The 25,673-nt window shown below is 33.6% G+C and overlaps 2 protein-coding genes across 3 annotated transcripts; one reads left to right on the top strand and one right to left on the bottom strand.

Moving 5' to 3' along the window:
- Positions 1–524: 524 nt before the first annotated feature.
- On the bottom strand, positions 525–9,142 carry LOC127710286 (cysteine-rich protein 1-like). Its single transcript, XM_052216075.1, has 4 exons — positions 8,982–9,142; positions 3,853–3,947; positions 1,893–1,950; positions 525–676 (listed from the first exon to the last, which is right to left on the bottom strand). Exons 1-4 carry the CDS (start codon positions 9,019–9,021, stop codon positions 639–641), a joined length of 231 nt encoding a protein of 76 aa, XP_052072035.1. The 5' UTR covers positions 9,022–9,142; the 3' UTR covers positions 525–638.
- A 6,941-nt stretch (positions 9,143–16,083) lies between these two features.
- LOC127710284 (uncharacterized) lies at positions 16,084–25,454 on the top strand. Of its 2 annotated transcripts, none has more exons than XM_052216073.1 (2): positions 16,084–16,617; positions 22,569–25,454. In XM_052216073.1, the coding sequence occupies exon 2, from the start codon at positions 22,581–22,583 to the stop codon at positions 24,594–24,596; it is 2,016 nt and encodes a 671-aa protein (XP_052072033.1). In that variant the 5' UTR covers positions 16,084–16,617; positions 22,569–22,580; the 3' UTR covers positions 24,597–25,454. The 2 variants fall into 2 exon arrangements, with proteins under 2 accessions (XP_052072033.1, XP_052072032.1); XM_052216072.1 differs by having other exon boundaries at positions 22,006–25,454.
- The last annotated feature ends 219 nt before the right edge of the window (positions 25,455–25,673 follow it).

Here is a 25,673-nt window from a genome sequence, read left to right as displayed (position 1 = left end):
CAATCTAATGACATACAGAGGGCAATATACAGTCTCAATCCAATGACATATACAGGGCAATATACAGTTTCAATCCAATGCCATATAGAGGGCAATATATTGTCTCACGCCAATGAAACAGCAATCCAATGACATATGGAGGGCAATATACAAACTCACGCCAATGAAACAGCAATCCAATGACATATAGAGGGCAATATACAGTCGCACGCCAATGAAACAGCAATCAAATGACATATAGAGGGCAATATACAGTCTCACGCCAATGAAACAGCAATCCAATGACATATAGAGGGCAATATACAGACTCACGCCAATGAAACAGCAATCCAATGACATATGGAGGGCAATATACAGTCTCACGCCAATGAATAAGCAATCCAATGACATATAGAGGGCAATATACAGTCTCCAACATTAGACATATGTCTTTATATATAATTTTTGAAGCTCTAAATCTGCCCCAGTCTAAAAAATATGTATAAAATAGTTTGAATGGAGGTTCTTGACCAAAAAATGATTCATTTATCCTTTTACTGTTTAATATAAAAAAAAATCTAATAAAGCATATATATTACTGTTATAGTAAAAAAAAAAACAATATTGCGGAAGACTAACTCAATATTTGAAATATACAATCAATATTTGTGGCTCTCTGTTCCACCATGTCCATATCCTAAAAAGAGAGAAAAATTCATGAGCACACACTTGTCTGAAAGTCCATATTCATGACAATTAAAACCGAATCAATGTGATTTCAAACTAAGTAAAAGTGGTAATTGTCAAAGTGAAAGATAAATTTGTCATTCAGTTATTAATGTTTACTAATTATATAAATGAAGGCCTGGTTATCATCTATAAATAGAATTTTACATTTCAAACTTGAAACGATTGACAAATGTTCATCACCTTTATTATAAACAAACAACATAAATAAAATTTCAATAGTTTTTCTGGAATTTATTACAGAGATCATAAGGGATTAAATGCTACAGCTTGTATCTCCTTGGAACTTTTTGTCTGTTAGATTATATTATTATATATCAAGATCGATAAATTGGGGTCCTTAAACAATTACACATCAAAATCAAAGCATTTGCAAATGCAGATTCTATAACATATATAAATATATTAATCAGAACTCGATAATCATCTGTACATTATAGATCTTTTTCCTCGACTCTGATGGAAAATATTTGTCTTACTAACGTGTTTGTTCCATTTTTGTCTTTAATTGTTTAAAGGCGGTAAGGAATGTTCAGTATAAGCAAGACACTTCCAATTGATTGATTGATTGATTTTTTGGCGTTTAACGCCACTTTCAATACAATGGTTATTTCGTGGTCGCCAGGGTTTTTTTGGGGTGGAGGAAGTCCGAGTGCCAGGGGAGAACCATCGACCTTCGGTAGGAAAACTGACAATACTAGTCAATTAAGATTGGATTCGAATCTACCTGCCACTTTCAGGGTTCCATCTCACAACCTTAGTGTTGAAAGGTTAGTGATACAGTAGGTGAAATACTTAGACCACTCGTCCACAGAGGCCCCTTCTCAATTGAGACTTTTCTTTTTGTTTCTTCTATTTTGATTGTCAGGGGGAAAAAAAATCAGATTTATGAGTTATCAAAGGGAAACAATTCAAATCATTTGCAACAGTAAAAACACTTGAACTCGGTGGTTTGAAAGCAAAATACTCAAAAATTTGGAACTATATATACAATTTTGTAGCTGTTATAAATAATTTGAAAATCAAATCAATAAATTCCGTATAAATAGTGATGGTTGTAGAAAAACAAAGGACATTTTTTATATGTAGTGTCTTTATGAAACTGGGACGATACAGGTCTGAATAACACAAAGCAGGAAGTTCTGCGATAGGCTGAAGACACTTACCACCGGGTCCAAACATGGAAGCGTAGCAAGGTTTATGACAATATGGCTTTCCTTCATGCTGAAAAAGTCAAAATGTTTAAATAAACATACTTAGAAAACCCTACTATACATATTTATAAAATGAAAGAACAGTATTGCTCGTAGTCTATCTGTGTCGATATACATCCCACTATAAGATTTGTATTGAATGTATTGAATTATTAAACCAATAAAGGGTACATTGAGAGCATGATCATAAACTTGACAATACAGCAATTAGTGAATACATGTATGTACAAACGAGAGAGTGAGACAGAACGATTTTGAACAATGGTTACTTTTAAAACCATAGCAAAACTTTGGTAATAACCGTTTGCACAGTATATATCATTATGCGTATTGTTCTTTCTAGACCCACCCACTGATATATTTAAATACATTAAATCAAAATTGGAGAAGGGCGTGCATTCAATTTCTGTTGTACAGAAAGAGTGCAGGTGGCTGAAGTGCACAAAACCAAGGTAAAGTGCTGTTCGGTAAATGATTGGTGAGTAACTGAACAAGCTGCTTGTTTAGTATTAAAACATTTATATATAATAAACATTTGGTATATATCTTTCTCAAATAAAATTCACAGTTGTAGATTTAAATTTTTTAAAAGCCGAAATTTTCAAATAAAGGTTCCTCTTAAAAACCGGGAATTTTTTCCTGTATACATCAACGATGTGAAATGAAATATAATACAGACTTCCGGGGACTTATATGCGGGCATTTTGATGTATTTTGAGGAACAATCTGTATATCAAAACCAAAATTGCTTCCATATAATAACTGTAACACTAGGTTTTCTTCTCTGGAGATGTAATATTCTAAAAGGAAAGATATTAATTTAAATCGGTATGAATGATAAGATGCAGGTTGTGTTCATTTTTATTTTATAATCAGTCAAACTGATGATTAAAATAAACTGTTTGGCTCCGAATTTTAGAACTGTGCCACTTAAAATTGGAAATCAGTGCTTAAATCAGCTGTGTCAAATAGTATCAATATTTAGGCTAACTACTAACTACATTTTTAGATCATCAGCCAATGGCTAAAGCCGTAGCCAAATTAGCCAGAAGGGCATCATGATTGTTAAGTGTGACGACATCTGTAAATTTACACAGATCAGGAGATTTTACTGTAACTTGATCAACGCTGTTACTATAAATTCTGTAGGTTGGTCATTTAAAGTTGACATGGAAAAGGAAGAGTTTCAAATTTAAACTTTGCCTCTGTCAATAATTGTTTGTTCATTATAACAGATGGTAATATTACTACATTGTACCGCATCAGTAAGTTTAGGGCCTTCGTAAAAAAAAATGGACAAAATAGCAAGAAAAATGATAAAACTAATGACACATAGACTTCAGTATAACAGCTTAACAGATATCACAATTTTTGTTCTTTCTGCATATTCCCCTAGACATGAGAAGTAGTGGGGCTATATCCAAGTTTGCCAGAGATAAATGTTTATCATTTCTGAAGATATTGCGATCAGCTTTTATATAGTTGGATACCAATCTGTTGAATTGTTTATTTTAAATTTCGTTCTGGGTCACTTATTTTTAACAGAATTCCGGCCCTTACTCTTCTTATTTGTTATACTTTTTACATCTTTTCTGCTCACGTCTTATTTGAGACATTAAGTGGAACAACTGGTACGTCAAGTCAATTTATAAATTTTATAATGGAAGGAAAATATTGATATAAAGTGGAAAAGGAGAAAGAGAAAGGGTTTTTATTTTCTATTTTGGTCCACTTTGTTTAATGACTTGTGTGTGTGCTCAAGTTTTTCTGTTTGTTTGTTTTTATCAATTCATTTTCTTGTCTCTCTACATTTTCACTGGGAGTGATATACTTAACTACTTAACAATAAATTCTGTACATAATATCAAAGAAGTTGAAAATGGCGTCAAAGAATAAAATTTAAAATACATACCTCTGCATGACTTCCAGATGCTAATGTCTTTTTACATTTTTCACATCTTAAACATGGACGGTGCCACTCTTTTCCTAATGAGGTCACTTTCTCAGCTGGAATTAATTATATTTGAACTATCATTTTTACACAAGCTGCTAAAATATGTTAGATTACAACTTTTGACTTTTGCGAGTATGTTAAACATTCATTTTTTATAGGCCAATCAAGGACAAGACGATATCATTCTCCTTCTGCTGAGAGGGGTTAATATTATGACATTTCTTCACTCTAGAAAGTTAAATTTAACATTGTCAACATGCGAGCTTTGGCAGGCATGTTATAAGGTACATATTAAGGATTGTACTTAGGTGAAATTAAAAAAATCTAGAATTTGAAATTGATATTATAAGTCAGAAGAGCATTAGTTAAGGAGCTAAATAAGCCAAAAATATTGATAGGTTATAGAACTCCTTTTTAATATACATGTATTTGATTTTTTTTAAATGGCGGGAAAAGGCCGCTTCGGACTTTAATCTTATATTTAGCATTGGCATTCTTTGGGTCTCAAATCGTAAGAAAAAAAATCTAGAATCTGCTTAAATTTTGGTAAATGACCTTTTATGAACTATTGAAGTCTTATATGAAAAGAAAAGTGGGTGTTATGGGGCAAAATATTTTACCCTATATCATAGAAAAAAAACAAGGAGTCCGAACATTTGACAAAAATTCTTAAACCTGACCGAAGTACATCCTTTGACCGAAGTACATCCTTAACTACCGGTATTAGATAAAAAAAATATGAAAGTCACGAGGGACAACCGTTGAATTTGCTTATGTGATTTTTATTCAGTTTTAATGGTTCAAAAACCCGAAACCGAGTATTATAACAATGGCGCGTTGTTGCCAATTATATATTATGGTATACTATAAAATAATTTGACAGATACTGTACGTAATAGATATAATTAAAATGCAGAATTTACAACTTGATTGTTATGTCTGGTGATGCGGCTCGGGTCCACATCAACATTATATTCATGTAGGATTCATACCGTTTATTTTAGAAGAATGTTCAAGTCGATTTCCCAATTGCAAAAGACACATAGGGCAGCTCTCAGATCTGTACTTTGTGTTTTTGTTAGGGATTTTATGTGCTTTGTATCAATCTGATACGTTAAGCCCTTTTCAACTAATTTTTATATTTTACTGTTTACACCACTGTTCCAGGTTAGGGGGAGTTTGGCGCCAGCAAGCATGTTTAACCACGCCACATTCTTCAAGTGCCTGTCCCAAGTCAGGAGCCATTGTTGTTTGTTGCTGTATATCATATTTGTTTTTCGTTTATTGTTTTGAACATAAATCAGGCCGTTAGTTTTCTCGTTTGAATTTATTAACATTTGTCAGTTCGGAGCTTTAAAGTTTTATAGCTTACTGTGTGATATGAGTTTTTTGCTCATCGTTGGAGGGCGTACGGTGACCTATAGTTGTTGTTAACTTCTATGTCGTTTGGTTTCTGGTGGAGAGTTGTCGCAATGTGGTATACATCTTTTCATTTTTATATGTAGTGCATTAGAACCTGTATTACAGTTCTTCTCGTGTCTAATGCAGATAAGCAAACTTCCTTTTTTCCACACTAAAATCAGGACCTCAAGCCTTATGATTCATTTTAGCTTTTGAATTAAAATAAAAATACAAATAAAAGCCTTAATTAGTATACATTTTGACGATATCTGAACTTCATTCGGTGAAAAAATGGTACCTTTTTTCCAGACGTCTAACGCTAAATCAAATTTGCCTTTATTGACATTGATAGATTATTTGGATGCTGATATAGAAGACTATAAACTCATCATATCTTTTTTGATTATTTGACTGCTTTTTACATCGCGATGACCTTGAGGTCATTCCGATGTATTGCTATCGTCTAGATTTCCATTATGTAAATTAGTTTTGGGTTTGTAACCGATCTATAAACATGATAAATATGCGCACATAAACGAGTGCAAAATAACATTCCTTATCGTTTGATATAAATACATCTCTTCAATGAATACTGATAAAAATATTTTTGTTTACAACATAAATTAATAATATGAAAATGTTTTGTAGTTAGATATATATATATATAAGTAAAAATCATTGATAATATCAATGCACACGTACCGAAAAATTGTGTTAAAGAATGCGGAAGAATATCTCAAAGAACGTTTTGCGACAATACCGGCAAGGACTGGTAACTCTGTTATTGTTTTTGCGGGAAACTATGAATGCCTACTCGTATCCAATCTTAGAAAAATCGAATTTTCACAGAAAAGTGTTCACCATGCACTTGCATTGCACTATTATTAGAATAGTAGAATAGAATGATATACAAATGGTTGCAAATCATATATATATGCAACTGTTATTTTAATATAATATATAACAACAAATCAGTGTATACTGATTTGTATCACTACAATATAATAGTTATATCGGTGAAGTTGAATTTCCTGTTATTTATTCATCATCCACGCACGAACCAGTCTCAGAAAAAAATATATCTACATTAACCTCTGTTTCAGGTAAAGAGATATGTTGTTTTTTTCTAAGACAAGTGCTTTTGCAAATCCTCAAGAACTTGTGGTCATCCGATGTTCAGTACTTCAGTACTTTGATTGCAAATGTTACAATAAAAGTGTGTGTATGTTAAGATGTTTAAAATCGTGCAACAGTTTCGCTTCATGCAAATAAGGCGACTTTGAGGATTTCATTAGCCAACATATAGGGTCAAAAGTTTTAACAGATTTTAAACTGAAAACTTGAAAGGCAGATTAATTATTGCTGCCTTGCATCCGCATATTTTGTTCCGCTGCATATGCAGTAGAAAGCATATTCCATTGTAAAACTTAACAAGACTAGACTAAATTGGCCTATGCGTACTAAGAGTTATTCTGTTTCGCATTCCCAGGTATTTTACACATGAAAATGAATTCACATTACAGGTAAAATTAGAATGCGGTGAAAGTCAACGTTTTATAAAATTATTGATTTCATATAACACATGATGGATTACATATTTGTCATAAATGTGCATCTGTTTGTTTGGGGAGAAAATGGGGATGATTATATTTTTGCATGCAATTTTGAATAAAACAAGATTCATTTCTTTTATGGAAGTTTCTTGAAGATCAATTCAGGTTATTAACTCTTAATGTATCCCCTTTTGAAAATATTTGAAAAATAGTTTTTTTTTCATGTTGTATAGCCATTGTTCTATTTTCACACAAATATTATTTAAAATGAAACATCGTCTTCCTCATATTTTCAATGGTAATACTCGTTACATCGTTTATTTCCGTGAGGTATTTTCTCCCATCCACTAACTTACGCCACGCAACAGATCTCAAGAATAAACGTTAATGAAATATAAAATTATCTACCTGAACTTTTACTGAAGGTAACTTATTTTTATTGACGTAGTCTAGGAGATACTACAAATATATTGTAAAGTAAATATGGGCGGAGGCAGTAGTTATTTATAAGATTTATCTTGTTTGTGAATATTTGGTCGTTCTTAACATGGGGTAAATTATAAAAATTTAAAATGTAGAGCATTCTTTTAAACCATTGACACCCTTAATCCGATTTAAGGCTTTATATTTTAAAAAAAAATATTTATACTCAAAGTTTGGTCATTGACACCTTTAATCCTTTTTAATTTATCAGGGACGTCCGTTTGGCTGTGCGGGTGTTTAAATGGGCAGTCACGTCTAGTCGGAACGGGATGTCTCGACTGTAGATAGAGTGCCGCATTTAAAGACTCTCTGAGGGTTCAGTATGTGACCCATTACGAAATTTTGATTTTTCAACTTAATATATCTGGGTACAACCCAACACCGCTGTAACTTAAATGTTATAACTAGTGACTAAAACTATTTCTTCAAGCCGACAAACTGCCAAAACTATTTGGATTGGTTGACGTCGGCAGAATACTTCCCTGCATCCAGTCGTACAAAACAATTGTTCTGAGCTTCTTGTTCGCAAAGGAATTAGCAACCAACGATTTAAGAAGATGCTGTAGAATTTAAAAAGAAATATCGGGTGGTGTAATATGATTTTATCCTATCTGTGGCCCCTTTAACTTATAGCATTAATTCTTGGTAAATGACAGCATCATACTTAACTTAATAATGCGTTGAACATACCAAAAATGGTCTTAAATTTGAAAAAGAACTATAGATTGGGATCAATATTGAAACTTTAAAAATATCAAGATTTATAATAATGTTTCCGCTATTAACCTTTTTCCACTAATGCCTTATTTAGAGATACCTATACTGAAAATATAAACACATTTAAATTGTATTAAATTGCTTAGCAATATCACTGAGCCATATATCCACAATGTTGCGCAGCAATTCGCCACTCACTATGAAAATCACTGCAACATTTAATGATTAAAAAAGACTTATTATCTTAATTTTAAGTATGTTAACATTTTTGTACATGTACATTAATAATTATTCAAGAATACACTTATATTTGTAGTCATTTATTGTTTCCTTTTTTTTTCAAGTTCTCATATGAAAGCCACTGTCACTCCCTTATAATTATACCATGGTCTGTTATGTTGTTTGTTTTTGGTCATGCCATAACCATTTAATGTAAATGTTTTTGTGCAAATATAAATATTGCCGATCATCTATTGTCTATTTTAAAACCACAATGCGGTTTGAAGGAAACATTTCTAATATAAATTCACATTCAATATCTATAAATATATAGTGCACACGGTATTACATGAGTTAGAAAAAATCAGCACGAAGTTCACTTTAACAATTAAAACAATATTACACAATTGTTGATCATATCTATGCTGTTAGTCATTGTAACAATCTGGTTGCATAGGCTGTTTACGACTAACATGTGTTATACATACCGATAGGAAATATCATCGTGTGCCTTCGATTCCAGTGGCGGATCCGGGGGTTGGACCTCCCCCTTTTTTTCTGACGATCAATGCATTTGAATGGGGACATATAGTTGGAACCTCCCCTTTCTCCTGGGTTAGGACCCCCCTTTTATAAACGGCTGGATCCGCCCCTGGATTCCTACATCCTGACTAAGAATTGTTCATTAGTTTTTTAAATACTAATAATGCTCACCGAAATAAACTTCTTTTCCACAGTTAGGACACTTTCCCATCTTTAAAATATTTTCTATCACCTTTTGACGACGTCTTATTAAAATGGCCTTCTTCCGTTTATGGATGATGTTTACAAATATTATTTTGCACACGGCACCACTACAAGGACACCGCCCGGTTTATCATGCCATATCGACTATTTAGTTATTAGTCTTCATCTACATATTAAGTATGATAAGTGTGGGAGTTAAAAAGTGCAAATAGATAACATTATTGAATTATGCATTTGCAATTAAATTTTATACTAAATAATAATCAAAATGTGAAGTAATCTAATTATTGAAATGCGTATAAAGAGGAGATAATTTTATCTTTATTTCATTGTTAATTCATCATTATGAAGAAACTACATGTCAAAACAGTAATTTTAACGAAATTTTCGACCAAATAGCAAATATTTTGTTTGTACAATAGTTGGTTAATTGCAGGATAAACATGCATATGATTCACCACCAAACACCCACTTCCCTAAACAAAACACATCCCAGAACAAAGGAAACTAAGGGCGGAAATTATAGACAATGTTGAGGATTGATTGTATGTAAAGTAGTAGGACTTCCTTTTAAAAAAAGTAACCGCTCGTGTCTTTTTTTTTTAACCTTCACGGGTAAATTCATTTGCATATTAAATTAAAAAAAAATATATAGCCTTTAAGAAAAACTCTAGACTAAATCTTAACTAATAAGGTGATTGTATTTAAAGTCCAAACGGTTTTAAAAATGCTGTGCAAATATGACCAAGAACTCATTAGATTAAAAATATCTGATAAAAATATATCACAAATATAACAATATTTTATGAGTTAATAAATATACTAGTAACAAAGGTTTTGAAAAAAACATGAAGTGTAAATGCATGAAACTTTATCTCACTACAATACATGCAGCTGGGTATATGAGTGAAAAGAGAAGGAAAGATCAGGTCAAGTTTTGTCCTATGAATTCGAAAATCAACAAATATTAATCATCTATCAAATTACAACCTTCAGATGTTCATAAGTCGAAAGTCAAGATCAGTAATTTGTGTCTTTAGTTTTTTTAATTTTTTGTGTCGATCTCACATGTCAACCCTTTTACAACTGATTGTTACAGTGTGTTCTAATATTGTACCTTTATAGCACTGTCCAAGGATTTATGTTGGTTGAATGCTCGTAAAAACGTTTAACCCCGCCCCATTCTGTATTTTCTGTCCCAAGTCAGGAGCCTGTTATTGTTGGTTGCTGTCTATCATATTTGTTTTTCGTTTATCGTTTTGTACATAAATGAGGCCGTTGGTTGTTTATTTGTTTGACTTGTTTTACATTTTGTCATTGCGCCTTATATATCATACCAGACAGTATGGATTAATGAAGGCCGTACGGTGACCTATAGTTTCTTATAGTCGTATTGGTAAGTTTACCGTGCATCTTCTTATTTTTATATCAAATATCAGTATCAATATTTTATTTTGTTCTTGTATATTTTGTTAATCGGGTTTTAAACTTCAGATCTGCATTTGATAAAAAAAAATCAAAACCTGCCAAAGTAGCCTCATTTTGAGATGTCATTCTCTTTTAATATATGAGTCAATATCTTTTTTGCCGATGAAGATACAAGATGTCTTATAAAAGATGTGAATGTGGCTAACATATCCTTTTTGTTTATACTTTAAGTTGACTCCTATCTAATTTTGCCAATAACAATGATTAAAATGACCATTTAGAGATTAACAGTGCAACAGACCACATGCGTATGACATCAAAGTAACATAACAAGTAAAGTTTCTGAACGAAAATGTCCAGATTATACCATCCAAAGTTTTTACCAATAAAACTGAAGTAATTTTTAAAGGTTTGCACTTTTCGCTTTATTTAACAATTTCATGCATTAAACTCCTTCAAGTAGTCATTGACGAATTCTGTAATGCTAATTTATTGTAGATCTTATCTCGCTGATCATTTTTGTGTTTTCCAGTTTCTCTCTTTCTGTCATAGATTTCAGGAAAATAGCACACACATAAACCCAGCCATTATGGGGAAAGTCGTCATTTAAGGACAGTAACTCTTATAAGGACATTGACAATTTAGGTAATGTTGACTTATTTGTAGCTCTGATATTAGTGAATATGTTTTCCTGTACAATTTCTCTCTATCTATTACAGTTTTCAGGAAAATATGGGAAAAAACGCCAAAATTGGACAAAGCCTGTAATTCGTGGGAAATAACTCCTGTAAAGAGTTTATTGATAATCTTGGTAATGTTGACTAAATTGTAGAAATTGGTTTTCTGATTATTTTTACTGGTACTGATCCTCTCTATTGATTATAGTTATCAAGATAATTGCCAGAAACGTAAAAATGGTTAATATCGTCCTTTTCGGGAAATAACTCATACGTGTATGAGGATTAGTCGGAAATGAAAGTAATTAGACATTCTGAGCAGTTTTGCTTCGTCAGACTTTTTCTCTCTATTTTGGTTTTGCAGGTATGACAATAACTTGCATTATACCTTTATGCTTTTTGAGTTATTGCAACGATATTGGTTGATTGACAGAAACAACAAAACGCAAACTGTTTACTAGACAAGTGTGGTTGAAATTGTTCCAGTAGATTCAGAGGAGACGATTTTTGAAAAAAAATACAACTACGACGGACACCAAGTGATGACAATAGCTGGCATGTTCGAACGGGCTAAATGAGCTCAAATGATCCGCAATAAGGATCTACAAAAATTCCAATATTATAACCAACTCAATCAATTGATACTAATTATTGCCTTATATTGCTATTAATGTCAAGATTTAAGCGTTTTTACCATTTATTTGGAAAATGAAAATAAACAGAAAGAAAACGTAAGATGTGAAAATGATCAGCAATACAAAATCTACAAAAATTACAATATGGCCGAAATCATGAGACAACTTTTTCTAGGAAATACCACCGCGTTGACATTGATGGTCTCGTGGCAGCGTGATCGCCTCTTATACGAAAGGTCATTGTTTGACCCATGACCGGTTAACAGATTTGAAAATTGGAATTTTCTGCTTAACCCGTAAGCATGCGGCATGTAAGAATAAGGGAAATCTGGTCAGCCCGCAGTAAAATAATGTGTCCTGGGGACATAATTTTATATTAGCTGTAATTGGCTTTGAGCTAGCTATCAGTAACTGCGAGTATTCTTAGATCGGTGCTTTGTATCTTTAGTCTTTGCTAGTTTTTTTAGGTTCGTACCTAGTGGATGAGTCATGCTATTATAACCGGGGTTTTTCCGGCTATAGTAACTCAAAGACGAAATACCAATACTTTAAACTTTATTAGCTAGGTCCGGACAGTACCAGACCTAAGACCTAAACTGACTTCAAAATTTGCTGAATTGAGACAATTTCACTTCGGTTACCTTCGTGGGTATCCTCCTTGTCGTTGGCGTTGATGCGAATTGTGGGAATAGTTTGTACGCAAACTTTCAATTTGATTCTCGGCGATTGAAAGTTCATGAAGCAAATTTTGATGTTCACGTACTGTGGATTCATTAATATTCGTTGTATACCAATTTTCGTGGATTTCGTGGGTACAGGGGAACCTCGAATTTAAATGTTCAACGAATAATAAATTTTCACAAGGTATGAATGCAGACTTTGCCAAAACCACGAAATTAAATATCCACGAATATGCAAGTTTTTCTCAATCCACGAAAATTGGTACCCACGAAAAGAAATGAATCCATAGTATATTGTCGAAATTTAGTACCTTGAGTTTCTGAATTTCGTCTTTAAGTGTTTTGATAAAATGACAGTCTTGCATCTCAGCATTTTTCAAATCCATGGTTAAACGGTATCTAGTGTTAGTTAAATTAAGGTTTTCCTCTTTCAAACGCACTATTTCCTTTTCAAAATTTTCAGTTCTACTTGTATTCTCAGCTCCCGTTCGATCGTTTGGATTAGCCGAACATGTTGTAAACGTTCCAAATTTAATTTGTCAAAACTGTTCCTTAACATCACATTGTCCTTAATAACGGTATCCAATTTCGAATTTTCACATTTGAGGACAGCAATTTCTTTCAGTGAGTTGCGATGAGACGATTTTAACTTGTTTAGGTGCTGTTTCGCGGATTCGTCCTGTATGGAGCATGTAAAAGTAGAGAGTTCCTTGTCCCCGAGTCTTTGAAACGGAAATTGAGATTTGTTTCTTCTCTATAAACTTTCTCATTCTGTCGCTGTCTCTTTGAATTTTTGATTTCGATTTCTTCTTTGGTTTTGGGTTGCTGACAAACGACTTTACGTGAAAATTACGCATGCGGGCAAAATGTCCATGACGTCTGCATTTGTAACAATAAGCGTTTACTGCATTACACCGATGGTATGTGAAAACATTCAATGTTTTACCGCAATATTTGCACAGAAATTCCAAACAGGTAACTGATTTTCTTATCGGAAACGGATGTCCATTTCTTCAAGGCTGGTAATTCCAAGGTCCTTCCATTCTGTTGCTTCTGAAGGTATTCATTTGCTAGTTTGGGGAAACTAGCTCAGGATCGTGCCGCGGGTAACCTCAACCAATATATCACCGGGGGTTTTCCGGCTATAGTAATTCAAAGACGGAATACCAATACTTTAAACTTTATTTAGCAAGGTCTGGACAGTACCAGACCTAAGACCTAAACTGACTTCAAAATATCATACAAAAGCATATATAAAAACAGTATCTATAGAAAAGGATAAGTGTCCAACGGATTAACTTGTCATCGTCAAAGTGATTTCCATTACGACAAATATATATTTAACATTAGAATATAGCAAAGTGCTCTCGACCAATGAAATTGTAGGATTTGGTGTCTCTTAATTGTGAAGAATGAATGTAAATCATGTTCTTAGTAAGGGATTATCCTATTATTTGGGTCTATCTAAAATTCAGTGATTAAAACTGACTAAAAGTTGAATTGTGAAACAAACAAAAAAATCAAAATACAGTACAACCTGGGACATCCTCTGAATTATGTCCACCCTCCTGTATGGTCACCATCTAATGGTGGCCATTTATTGGGGTATTCAATCTTGAGATGTTGGCCATTTATTGGGATCATAAAACATAGGTTGATGTTTTATCTAATTATATATCATAATCCTGGGCTTCCTCAGGTTAATAAGTGAACCTTTACTTTAAGTCAAGGCCGCACGTCTTTTTTCACAGCTGAGTGATTTTTTGTCTGACCACTACACTATATAAGCCCGTTCATAGACGTGACCATCTTCTTTATTTTAAAAGGCCGCACGTGGTACAAGTCGAATCGATTTAGGCACGAAATAACAAGTTTGCAACAGACTCTGTTGTGAAATATTTTATCCGAATCGGATATATTGAAAATAAATTTTCAAGAGTTGACAGAATCTGTCAGCTGGTTAATACAGAAATTATGTCGCTCTGTACATCGCGCTTAAGCGACAGTGGTAGTGATGATAATGACGATGAAATATTAAAATTATTTGCGTCGGACGAAGAAGTTCATGCTTCATTTTCTGGTTTTTCTCAAATTGAGAACATTGATGACCCGGAGTTGGATAACCCGGAAGCGCAAGTATTAATTGCCGTGGATATTCGAATGGCAGTTACACAAAAACAAAAACAAACTGAAAATTCAGCAATGAAAGGTAAGAAGAGTATCAGCTCTACAAAAGGCAAGGCTTTAGCCAGCAAACAACAAAACACCTAAAAGACAGGTGACTGAGGTGGACAATGAGTTGCCATCAAGGAGCGGAATAGTAGTAAGTCCGGTGAAAAAACGTGGAAAAGTTACGAAGGCTACGAAACCACGCACAACCACAGTGAAGAAAACTACTGCAAAGAATCAGTACGATCAATGAGAATTACTTAAAACTCTGTTTAAAGGTTTGTCAGACACTTTGGTATTCACATTAAGTCAGAATAATGAAAAGCCACAAAGACCAGATAGCAATATTGACATAGAATTTTCAGAGAATGAGTCTGTAGCTGATGAGCAGGTGATTGCCACCAACTATAATATTTTTTCTGATGAGGAGAATGAACCTCAAGTTGTTGCATCAGATGATGAGTTTGATTATGAACTACCTAAGATTTTTGAAGATGATGAAAAACATGATGAAGAGGTAAGCCCATCGTTGGCTAAAGTCTTGGACAATATATGTAAAAAGAAATCTGATGTGTCAGTAATGATGAGAGAGATGAAGATACCTGTAAATTGTAAAAGTTTGGTAGCACCCCCAGTTAATGCTGAGATATGTCAATTTCTTGAAAGAAAAACTAAAACTTCTGATTTGAATCTGCAAATAATACAAAAATCGCTAGGTTGTTGTATGGTACCATTGATAAGAGTGGCAGAAATTCTGAAATCCGAAACTCCAGATGTAAAATTGATGAGGGAAAACATTTCTAAGGCTCTGGCAATTTTCAGCAATATTCATTTTGAGTTTTCGATTAAAAGACGGATGTCTTTAAAGCCACACATAGACAAGAAATACCACAAACTTTGCAATCGCAATGAAGATGTAGGTTCTAGCCTTTTTGGAGATGAAGTTGGCAAGCGATTGAAAGATATCAATGAAATTAACAAAATAAACAAGAACATTACTAGCAGCTATGGTAGAAATTCAAATTACAGAGGAAGTTTCAGGGGAAGAAGCCGTTTTTTAGGCAGAAGGGGCTATCAGCCTAGACAAAGTTATCAGAGCCCGAGGGGTCAACTGAGAGGAAACAGACCCTACAATCAGAAAAGAAGATTCTAAAGGTGAGAAATAAAAGTAGAAATACTAAAAGAAAGTCGGGTAAACTGAAAAACATTATTTCGAATTGGAAATAAAGGCAACAGTAGTATACCGCTGTTCGAAACTCATAAATCGATAGAGATAAAAACAAATCCGGGTTACAAACTAAAACTGAGGGAAACGCATCAAATATAAGAGGAGAACAACGACACAACAAAAACACAACATTAAAATACTTAACCAAAGACAATTGGATTATTTCTACAATTAAGGGATATAAGAATTTGATAAAAGCCAGTTCAGGAAAAAATTCCAGTTCCTTTAAAATTTAACAATAAGGAAAAGTGTAACACAATTGTGTTCCATACGATAATCATCAGGAAGTAACTACATACAGCAAAACCGAGACGATTACATGTAACCTTTAGACACTTAATAACAATCTGTACGAATATTATTGACATATATCCTGCAGCCACTAAATGACCATGTCTACTGTGAAATAACATGTATCCGTCAGGGGTTAATTGCATAGTTTGACAATTAACCACAGACTAGTATTACTCCACAACCAGACTACTACGTAACCGGCCTACAGCTATGGACCGTTTGTATGGACCACTAGACTATATAAGATCTCTCATTTTGGACTTCAACACACAATTCGATCACACCAGAATTCGTCAGATCTCGGCCAGTGTCTCAGTGAAAAACATTTATTTGAACTTTTAATCGCTCTTTGAATACTTGTAAATTAAGCAATAAATTCTAATTGACAAGTATTAGTTAACTTAATTGACTTCGCAACATAAGTCAAATTGGTGCCGTTCAGACCAAGGATCAACCAGGACTTCTAACCACTATACGATAGAAAGGAACCACGTAAGTTGCAATTACCATAGCTTTCATTCTTTTTTAATGGATAACCAAGATACTTCTATGTCAGCACAAAAAGTAGAATTAGCTTTCAATGGTGTCGCGAACGAACTTCATGGGTTAAGGGAAGTAGTTACTATTCAAGGCGATGTAGCCGCCGAACTAAAAGGGTTAAAATCAGCCATTTGTTCTCAAAACGTAGTTCAAGGAATAACGCCTTTTGAAGGTAATACGAAAGATTTTAAAGCCTGGATTAAGTCAATTGAAAAATATGCTTTACTTTTTAATGATAGGGATCGAATTAAGGAAATAGCTTTTCAAACATGTAAAGGGGCTTGTTCAGATTACATACAAAGGTATTTAAGAGACCATCGGGATACCACTTGGGAACAATTAAAAAAAGAATTAACTTCAAGGTTTGGAGAAATTACGGACCCTCAACATGCGTCAACTCTTTTGAGACAATTAAAACAAAAAGGGGACGAGTCTGTTCAAATTTATGCAGAAAATTTATTGAATTTGGCAAATGAGGCATATTCAGATTTAGATGGAAATAATGAAGCTATAGAAAGGGAACTCGTAGGCATTTTTATAGATGGTTTGGCTCATTCTTATTTAAAAATGAAATTAATGAGAGAAAACCCAGCTACTTTTTCTTTGGCAGTTAAAAGTGCAATGACTGAACAAAATTTGAGAAAAAGATTTACTTTAAGAACGGAAAGGGTAGACGAACCAAGGTATAAAACAATAAGACCAATGACATTAACTAGACCACGACGGACTGAACCTTTGAACTCTCATGAACCAATGGAAATTGATCATTATCGTGATGCAAAACGTTGTTATTCTTGTGGTAAAGTAGGTCATGTATCACGTGATTGTCGTTCTGGGGGAAATTTGAGACAAATTAATGCCGTAGAAATGCAAACATATCACGGAAATTCGGGTAGAAACAGGGAAATTAATTGTTATTCTTGTGGTAAGGTAGGACATATAGCACGAGATTGTCGTTCTAGGGGAACATATAGACAAGTAAATGCAGTTGAAACGCAACAATATCAAGGGAATTCGGGAAGAAATAATGAGATAATTTGTTATCAGTGTAATCAACGGGGACATATTAGGCCAAATTGCCCAAATAGAAAACCTAGGACTGTTAACATGGTAGAAAACTGGGGTGTATATCAGGAAAACTAAAGCGCTCTTGTCACGTTGAAGCCGGTGATAAGAGTAAAATTGAAAAGAAATTACCTACTTATTCTATAAATGTTGCAGGAGCTCCAAATTCAACTTTAATCAAAATTCAAAATCAAAGATATAGAGCTCTCGTAGATTCAGGCGCTAGTGTTTCTTTGATACACAAAAGAATTTTTGAAACTTTGAGGGATAAACCAAAATTACTAAAGAAAACGGCTAACTTACAGTCCGTAAATGGGGGGTCTTTACATGTAGAAGGTTGTGCAAACCTTACATTTAAAATAGGTAGTACAAAAGTTACTCAATTATTTTATGTTGTTAGAGACATGAACAGAAATGTTATTTTAGGAAAAGATTGGTTAGTACAAAATGGAGTTAGGTTATATTTTGATTTAGGATGTTTAAGAATTCAAAAAAATTATGTTCCATTAGAAGAAGATATTAATGTGGCTTCAATTGTAAGATTAACCGTAAATGCCGTATTAAAACCACAAACAATTAATGTTTGTCCCGTAGGCCTTAAGAACAATCCAAGTTTTGGAAGTACTAAATTGTTAGAAATCTCACCTGTAGCTTCAGGGTATGTTAGTACAGAACCAGGCTTAATGATAAGTAATACGGTGGTTAATTTTAATAAAAATAGGAAGTTTCCTTTGATGATTGTAAATAACACAAACAAATCAATTAGGTTAAGAAGAGGTTGTGTAGTAGGTAAGGCTTCTCATTTAGAAGAAATAAATTTAGTCAATGTTAATCAATCACAAGGAACTTCGGAACTCAAAAAGTTAGATGAGTCTGAAATAAGTGTACCACAAGAATTTAAAAAGGATATACTTAGAATGTTAAGGGATAATGAAGATATTTTTGCAACTTCAGACAAAGATTTGGGGTGCACTGATACAGTGCAAATGACTATTGATACCGGGGATCATCCACCTATCAGATTAAAACCCTATAGGGCCCCTCTCAATCAGAGAAAAATAATAGATAAGGCTATTGAGGAATTATTAGAGGCTAATATTATTAGGAAATCTAGGTCGGCTTGGGCTGCGCCTATTATTATCGTTTCTAAAAAGGATAAAACATCAAGGATGTGCGTGGACTATCGCAGCCTGAACGCAGCCAGTAAAATTTATTCCTTTCCGTTGCCCCTGATTGATGACTTGCTTGCTTCAGTAGGTAAAGCCAAAGTAATGACATCACTTGATTTAAAGTCAGGATATTATCAGGTAAAGGTCAAAGAGTCGGATAAGGAAAAGACTGCTTTTGTATGTCACAAGGGATTATTTGAGTTCAATGTATTGCCATTTGGTCTCGCCTCAGGGCCCAGTTTATTTAGTGAATTAGTTACAGAGGTACTACAAGGGTTAGAACATTTTTCAACTGCTTACATAGATGACATTTTGATATTTTCCGAAACAGTGGAAGAACATTTAGGCCACATACAACAAGTTTTTGATAGATTAAGACAACACAAACTAAAATTAAAATTGAAAAAATGTAATTTTTTGCAAGATGAAACTAATTACTTAGGCTTTATAATAAGTAAAGATGGACTAAAACCGGATCCTGAAAAGGTTAAGGCCATTCAAGGCATGAAAGCTCCCTCGAATGTCAGGGAAGTTAGAGGATTAATAGGTTGTTTGAGTTATTATCGCAGATTTGTACCTTCATTTTCAAAAATTGCGGAGCCTATAGTTGCCTTAACTAGGAAAAACAAGGTTTTTGATTGGACCAACACTTGTCAAGTTGCTTTTGAAAAATTAAGGGGTGAATTAGTGAAAGTTCCCTTATTGGCATATCCAGATTTGAATAAACCATATGTGCTTTACACGGACGCTAGTGATAATTGTGTAGGTGCTTGTTTAACGCAATTACAAGCCAGCCCAATAGAGGGTGAAAATGAAGTTGAAAGACCAATTTACTTCCTATCTCATAAATTGAGTGATACGCAAACACGTTGGTCAACCATTGAAAAAGAAGCCTTTGCGATTCATTATGCCTTACAAAAATTGAATCATTATTTGTATAATGCTGAATTTGTGATAAAAACAGATCACAAACCTTTGAAATACATTCTGGAATCACCAATGCAAAATAAGAAAATTCAACTGTGGGCATTGAACATAACGGGTTATAACTGTACTATTCAGTATATTCCAGGGCCCCAAAACGTGTGTGCAGATTTTATGTCTAGATTACCTTCAGATGAAAAACGAAACGAAAATCCAGATCCGTATCCGGATATTAGTGACAATACTTACGAAATTAATGTGATTAATTCAAATAGATTTCATTTTTCTGATTATGCAAATAATGATAAATTAGTTGAAGATATTCCAGAAAAAGAAAATTTTCAGTTTGAAGAATTTGATATGTCAATCGAACAAATGAAAGACAAAACATTACGTGAGTTAAAGGAACAACTTGTAAGCGATAAGGTACCCGAGGCAGTGCAAAACAAGTACATCATAATAGATGACATACTTTATTACATTTCAAATGTAGATAATGATCCTATTATAAGGTTGTACATACCTTCTCATATAAAACAAGCAGTTGTAGAACAATATCATGATAAGAATGGGCACATGGGCATTGACAAAACATTTGATTCCATTCGTCAAAAATATTTTTGGCCAAACATGTTTAAGGAATTGTATAATTATGTCACTACTTGTGTACCTTGTCAATCACGCAATTTACAAAAGGTTAGAGCGCCAATTCAGGAAACAAAAATTCCGCCTTATCCTTTTTGTCATGTAGGGGTAGATTTGAGTGGACCGTATCCAACTACCATGTCAGGTAACAGGTACATTATAGGATTTATCGATTTATACTCAGGGTGGCCAGAAGCTTTTAGTGTCGCAACAAAAAGCACTGACAATGTTGCACATCTTTTGATTGAAGAAATTACTTCAAGGCATTCTGGGATTCAAATTCTAACAAGTGATAATGGAGGGGAAAACTGTTCTAAGGCTATGGAGGAAGTTTGTAAGGAACTTAATATAAAGCATATTAAAACTTCATTCTATCACCCTCAGGGTAATGCTAAAATAGAGAGATTTCATAGAACATTACATGATGTTTTGTCAAAATTAATAGAAGATCATTCCACAACTTGGGATTTATACTTGAACCAAGCTTTAGCAGCAATTAGATTCAATATCAATGAGTCCACCCAACTTTCACCTTTTTACGCATTATATAACAGGGATCCAGTTTTACCTTTAGATAACATTTTACAGCCTAGGAGAAAATACAATGGGGAAGAATATCATAAAATTGCCTTGCAACAACAACATAAATCATTTATGTTGGTTCATAAAACCATGAAAAAATCTAAGCAGAAACAAGCTAAGTACGCAAACAAACATAGCAAAGATATAAGGTTTGAGGTAGGAAACCCAGTTTTTTATAAAAATCATAGAAGGGCAAGCAAACTTTCAAAAAAATGGACTCCGTACTATAGGATTATAGAACAAACTTCACCTGTTAGTTTTATTTTAAAAAATCAGTTAGATGGGACAACCACAAAGGCTCATGCTGAACAAATTCGTTTGGCTAAGTTAGATTGGGAAATTCCTAACAACAATCAAGGTAGGATATTACGTAAAGCTGCATATGTAGTTCCCATTGAGTCACAATCAGAAGACTCCTCTGATGATGAAAGCATAGATTCAGACACTCCGTTAAATCAAATTGCAAAAAGATATAAAAAAGAAAGGGAAAATTCTGATGAAGAAGATGATATACCATTAATGGAGTTATCTAAAAAATTAAGGGGGAAGAAAATTTTCTCAGAACAAAATAATGTCAATAATAGTGAAATAGAAAGTGATGATCAAATCATAAAAGAAGAAGTAGAAAATTCGTCTACTAATTCTGAAGTTTCTGACATTGATGATAAAATGTCCAGCAGTCACTCTTCGCCTGTTGAATCTGAAATTTCCGACATGGAAGATAACATGTCTGTAAACCGGGTTAAAATAAAAAATAATCGGAAACCAACTGATAATGGGGCTAACGAAACAAAATTGGTAACCAAGGAACATGTACAAAATTTAGTAAGGGCTTTAATAGGTATTATGTAGGTATCAATTGGCTTTATAGGTCGTAAGAAGGATGCAAATCATTTAAAAATTTCTAAAACTTATAAACTATGTAATAAAACTAGTATTTATTCTCATTTTACAGAATGGCAGACAATGAAGAAAGCTTTGCCCAGCTAGAATCCCTCTATTTGTGGAAACTATTACCTGATAATTTATGGTGGGACATATATGTAAAATTTAAGATCAATTATTTCCGGGAAATACTAGATAGAAAGAGAAGGGAACCTCTATTTAAGGAATTCCACGCTATACAGAAGCTTATTAACCTGTCGGATCCAATTATAATTGACAATTATTGTGGTTTACCCACAAAATTCGCAGAAATAATTGGACGCCGGAAACAATTTGCCGAAATACATAACTTATCCTATCAGGAGCATCTTAGGAAGTGGACGGTGGAGAACTTCAAAGCCATTGGATGGTTAAAACGATCCAATCGCTTTGGGGTTTACCACCAAGAAGTGATTCTAAACAAGGCAAGGAAAATGCACCGGATACGCATTTTCGATCTGATAATTAAATTTGAGACTGTGAAGGAAAACAACCAAACATTTTATTCAGGACTATCATATGAATTCCAAAATTGATAAAGGCCAGATAAATAAAATATATTATGATAATTTATATATGTATCATTATTTTTAGGGAGAACCAGTGATGAAGTGGTGGTGGTTCTCACTTGTTCTTTTTGGCTTAACCAGCCAATTCATTGTCAAGGAAAATGTCATGTTTCAAAAAATTAAGGAAATATCAACCACAAGGTCAAATTGGCTCATTACTTTTGTCGTAGACTTGGATCCTTTTGAATTATTTCTTAATAAAATAGAACAAGACTTGGGCAAGGCTTTTCTCGCTACACAAAAAGTTCACACAATTTCTATGTTTTACACCCCAGAAAAAAAACACATTTTGGCTACTATCTTAAGTCTACAAAGGGAGGTTGAAGGATTAAATCGGACTAAAGATTATTTACAATCACAATTCAATGATTACCAATCTTTATATTACGACGAAACGGCAAAGTTTAAAACTAAACGTAGCTTATTTCCTATTATAGGCAAGGCATTAAGTTTTTTATTTGGTACTGTATCAGACAGCGACCTGTCAAAAATTCGAAGAAATATCAAAACTTTGGCACAAAATCAAGATGCAATTCGTCATATTGTTCAAGATGGGTTAACTATCTTAAACACTACACAAACACATGTTTCTGAAAATAGACACAAGGTTAATGAGTTGATTGAAAGTGTTCAAGATCTTGGAAATAGACTTCAAACTTTTGCTACGGATTTAGAAAAACAAATTGAAGTTATGGGAAGTTATTTACAAGCTTATTTGCATATGGACATGATAATAGGTGAAATAAAGGACCTTATGAATATAGCCGGGGATTATTTAAACCATTTGCAATTACAACTAAACATGTTGTCCTTAGGACACATGTCACCCAGTCTTATATCACCCGGTAATTTACGAGTATTATTGACTGACATAAAACGACGACTACCGGCGACATTAAAGATACCTGGTGACGAAGTTAAAGATATTTGGAATTTTTATAAATTTTTGACCTGTAGTACAGTTTTGGACGAAAACAAAATAATCATTATCATTACGTTACCATTACTAGATATAAGAGACACTTATGAAATTTATAAGATTCACAACTTGCCTGTTCCTACTACGATAACTGATAAACAATCTGACTCGAGCAATATGGTTGCTCAGTATGAATTAGAAGCAGAAGTTATTGCTGCAAACCAAGAAAAAACTAAATATATGCTGCTAAATACCAATGAAATTGACAAGTGTTCCAATCCTTTAGTTAAATTTTGTGAAATTAAAAGTCCAGTTTATCCAGTTAATTTAAGTAAATTATGTATCATAGCCTTATTTGCCAATAAAGAAAATTGGAAAACAAGATGTACAGTGAAAGTACGACCAAACACAATTTTGCCTATGGCAACTTATTTGACCGATAGTATGTGGGCAGTTACAACCATTAATGAATTTAGAATCACTATTAGATGTGATGACAATACAAACATGTTGACGGATCAGATAATTAATCCTCCTACCACTATAATTAATTTAAAGCGAACTTGTACCGCTACGAGTGATCATTTGACCTTATTACCTACTTATCAAATGGAAAGTACATTTTTAACAGAAAAAACGTTCGAAAGATTCTTAAATACCTTTCAAGTACTGAATACAAGTTTATGGGAACCCTTTCATGCTGCTTTGCCAAATTTTACAAAGCTTGAACTACCAAGAGAACTAAAGGCGATTAAACAAATTCCTATGAACGCTTTGATTGAAAAACTTAGAAATTTAAGGGGAATTGAAAACGATTTTGAATTTCCAAATTGGGGAGTAGGTTTATCCCTGGGTTTGGGTGCGATATTCATTGGAATAGCTATATTTTTGTACTGTAAGTTTTTTAGAAACAAATCTTGGTTAGCCAAAAAGAAAGGTGTGAGTTCGGGTTCTAATGCCACGAACGATGGGTACCAAATGGTGACAACGCAAATGGTTGGGACAGAAGTACCTGATTCCAGAGAGAAGATTCCCTCTGCACCATTACTCAAAGACGATGCAAGACCGAAGACCGATGCTACCAGTCTCTTGAGAAAGATGTACCCAGAGCTAGATACGTCGACTACTTCGTAAAAGGACTGGATTGTAAACCATACAACGTAGACGACCGAATCCACTAGCAGAAGACGAACCGTGTAAATAATTTTAAAAGTGACCCTATGAACTGTGTAAATAGAATTGTATAAACATTTGCGTTCCTACCCAGTATTGAGGAACAACTTACTATGATGGTGATGGAAATAAAACATGAACTATGTATACCGAAATATTGAACTTATGATTCGAATGAACTATGTGTAAATATATCCAGCTATTAGACTTGATGAATGTGATGAACTTATTATATCATGATATTGGACTCGTAGAACTTTATAAACTTTAGATATGTGGTGATGGTTACCGGAAACCTTACAATAAACTATTAGAATAACCTACAGGAAGAAAAATACCGTATTTTATTGAACTTTCGTTCTATTTTGGAGGGAAGGCATTATGTAACACAATTGTGTTCCATACGATAATCATCAGGAAGTAACTACATACAGCAAAACCGAGACGATTACATGTAACCTTTAGACACTTAATAACAATCTGTACGAATATTATTGACATATATCCTGCAGCCACTAAATGACCATGTCTACTGTGAAATAACATGTATCCGTCAGGGGTTAATTGCATAGTTTGACAATTAACCACAGACTAGTATTACTCCACAACCAGACTACTACGTAACCGGCCTACAGCTATGGACCGTTTGTATGGACCACTAGACTATATAAGATCTCTCATTTTGGACTTCAACACACAATTCGATCACACCAGAATTCGTCAGATCTCGGCCAGTGTCTCAGTGAAAAACATTTATTTGAACTTTTAATCGCTCTTTGAATACTTGTAAATTAAGCAATAAATTCTAATTGACAAGTATTAGTTAACTTAATTGACTTCGCAACAAAAGGGCCTTATTGATAAAGAAATAGTTGATATGCTTGAGAAAGGTGCTATCAAAGAATCTTTTGATGAACCAGAACAGTTAATTTCAAATATATTTCTAGTAAAAAAGAAAAATGGAAAATTTAGGCTAGTTATTAATTTGAAATAAAATTGAGAATGGAAATGGGGAATGTGTCAAAGAGACAACAACCC

The sequence above is a fragment of the Mytilus californianus genome, unplaced genomic scaffold (assembly GCF_021869535.1).
Source record: "Mytilus californianus isolate M0D057914Y unplaced genomic scaffold, xbMytCali1.0.p SCAF_7, whole genome shotgun sequence".
In the NCBI taxonomy this organism is placed as follows: Eukaryota; Metazoa; Mollusca; class Bivalvia; order Mytilida; family Mytilidae; genus Mytilus; species Mytilus californianus.
This window is presented reverse-complemented; position numbering and strand designations above follow the sequence as displayed.

Coding starts and splice junctions, on each gene's coding strand:
- LOC127710286 (XM_052216075.1), bottom strand. CDS start 9,021: ATGGGAAAGTGTCCTAACTGTGGAAAAGAAGTTTATTTCG. Junction 3,948..8,981: donor TGGAAAAGAAGTTTATTTCG/GTGAGCATTATT, acceptor AATTAATTCCAG/CTGAGAAAGTGACCTCATTA. Junction 1,951..3,852: donor CATCTGGAAGTCATGCAGAG/GTATGTATTTTA, acceptor TGACTTTTTCAG/CATGAAGGAAAGCCATATTG.
- LOC127710284 (XM_052216073.1), top strand. CDS start 22,581: ATGAAGTGGTGGTGGTTCTCACTTGTTCTTTTTGGCTTAACCAGCCAA.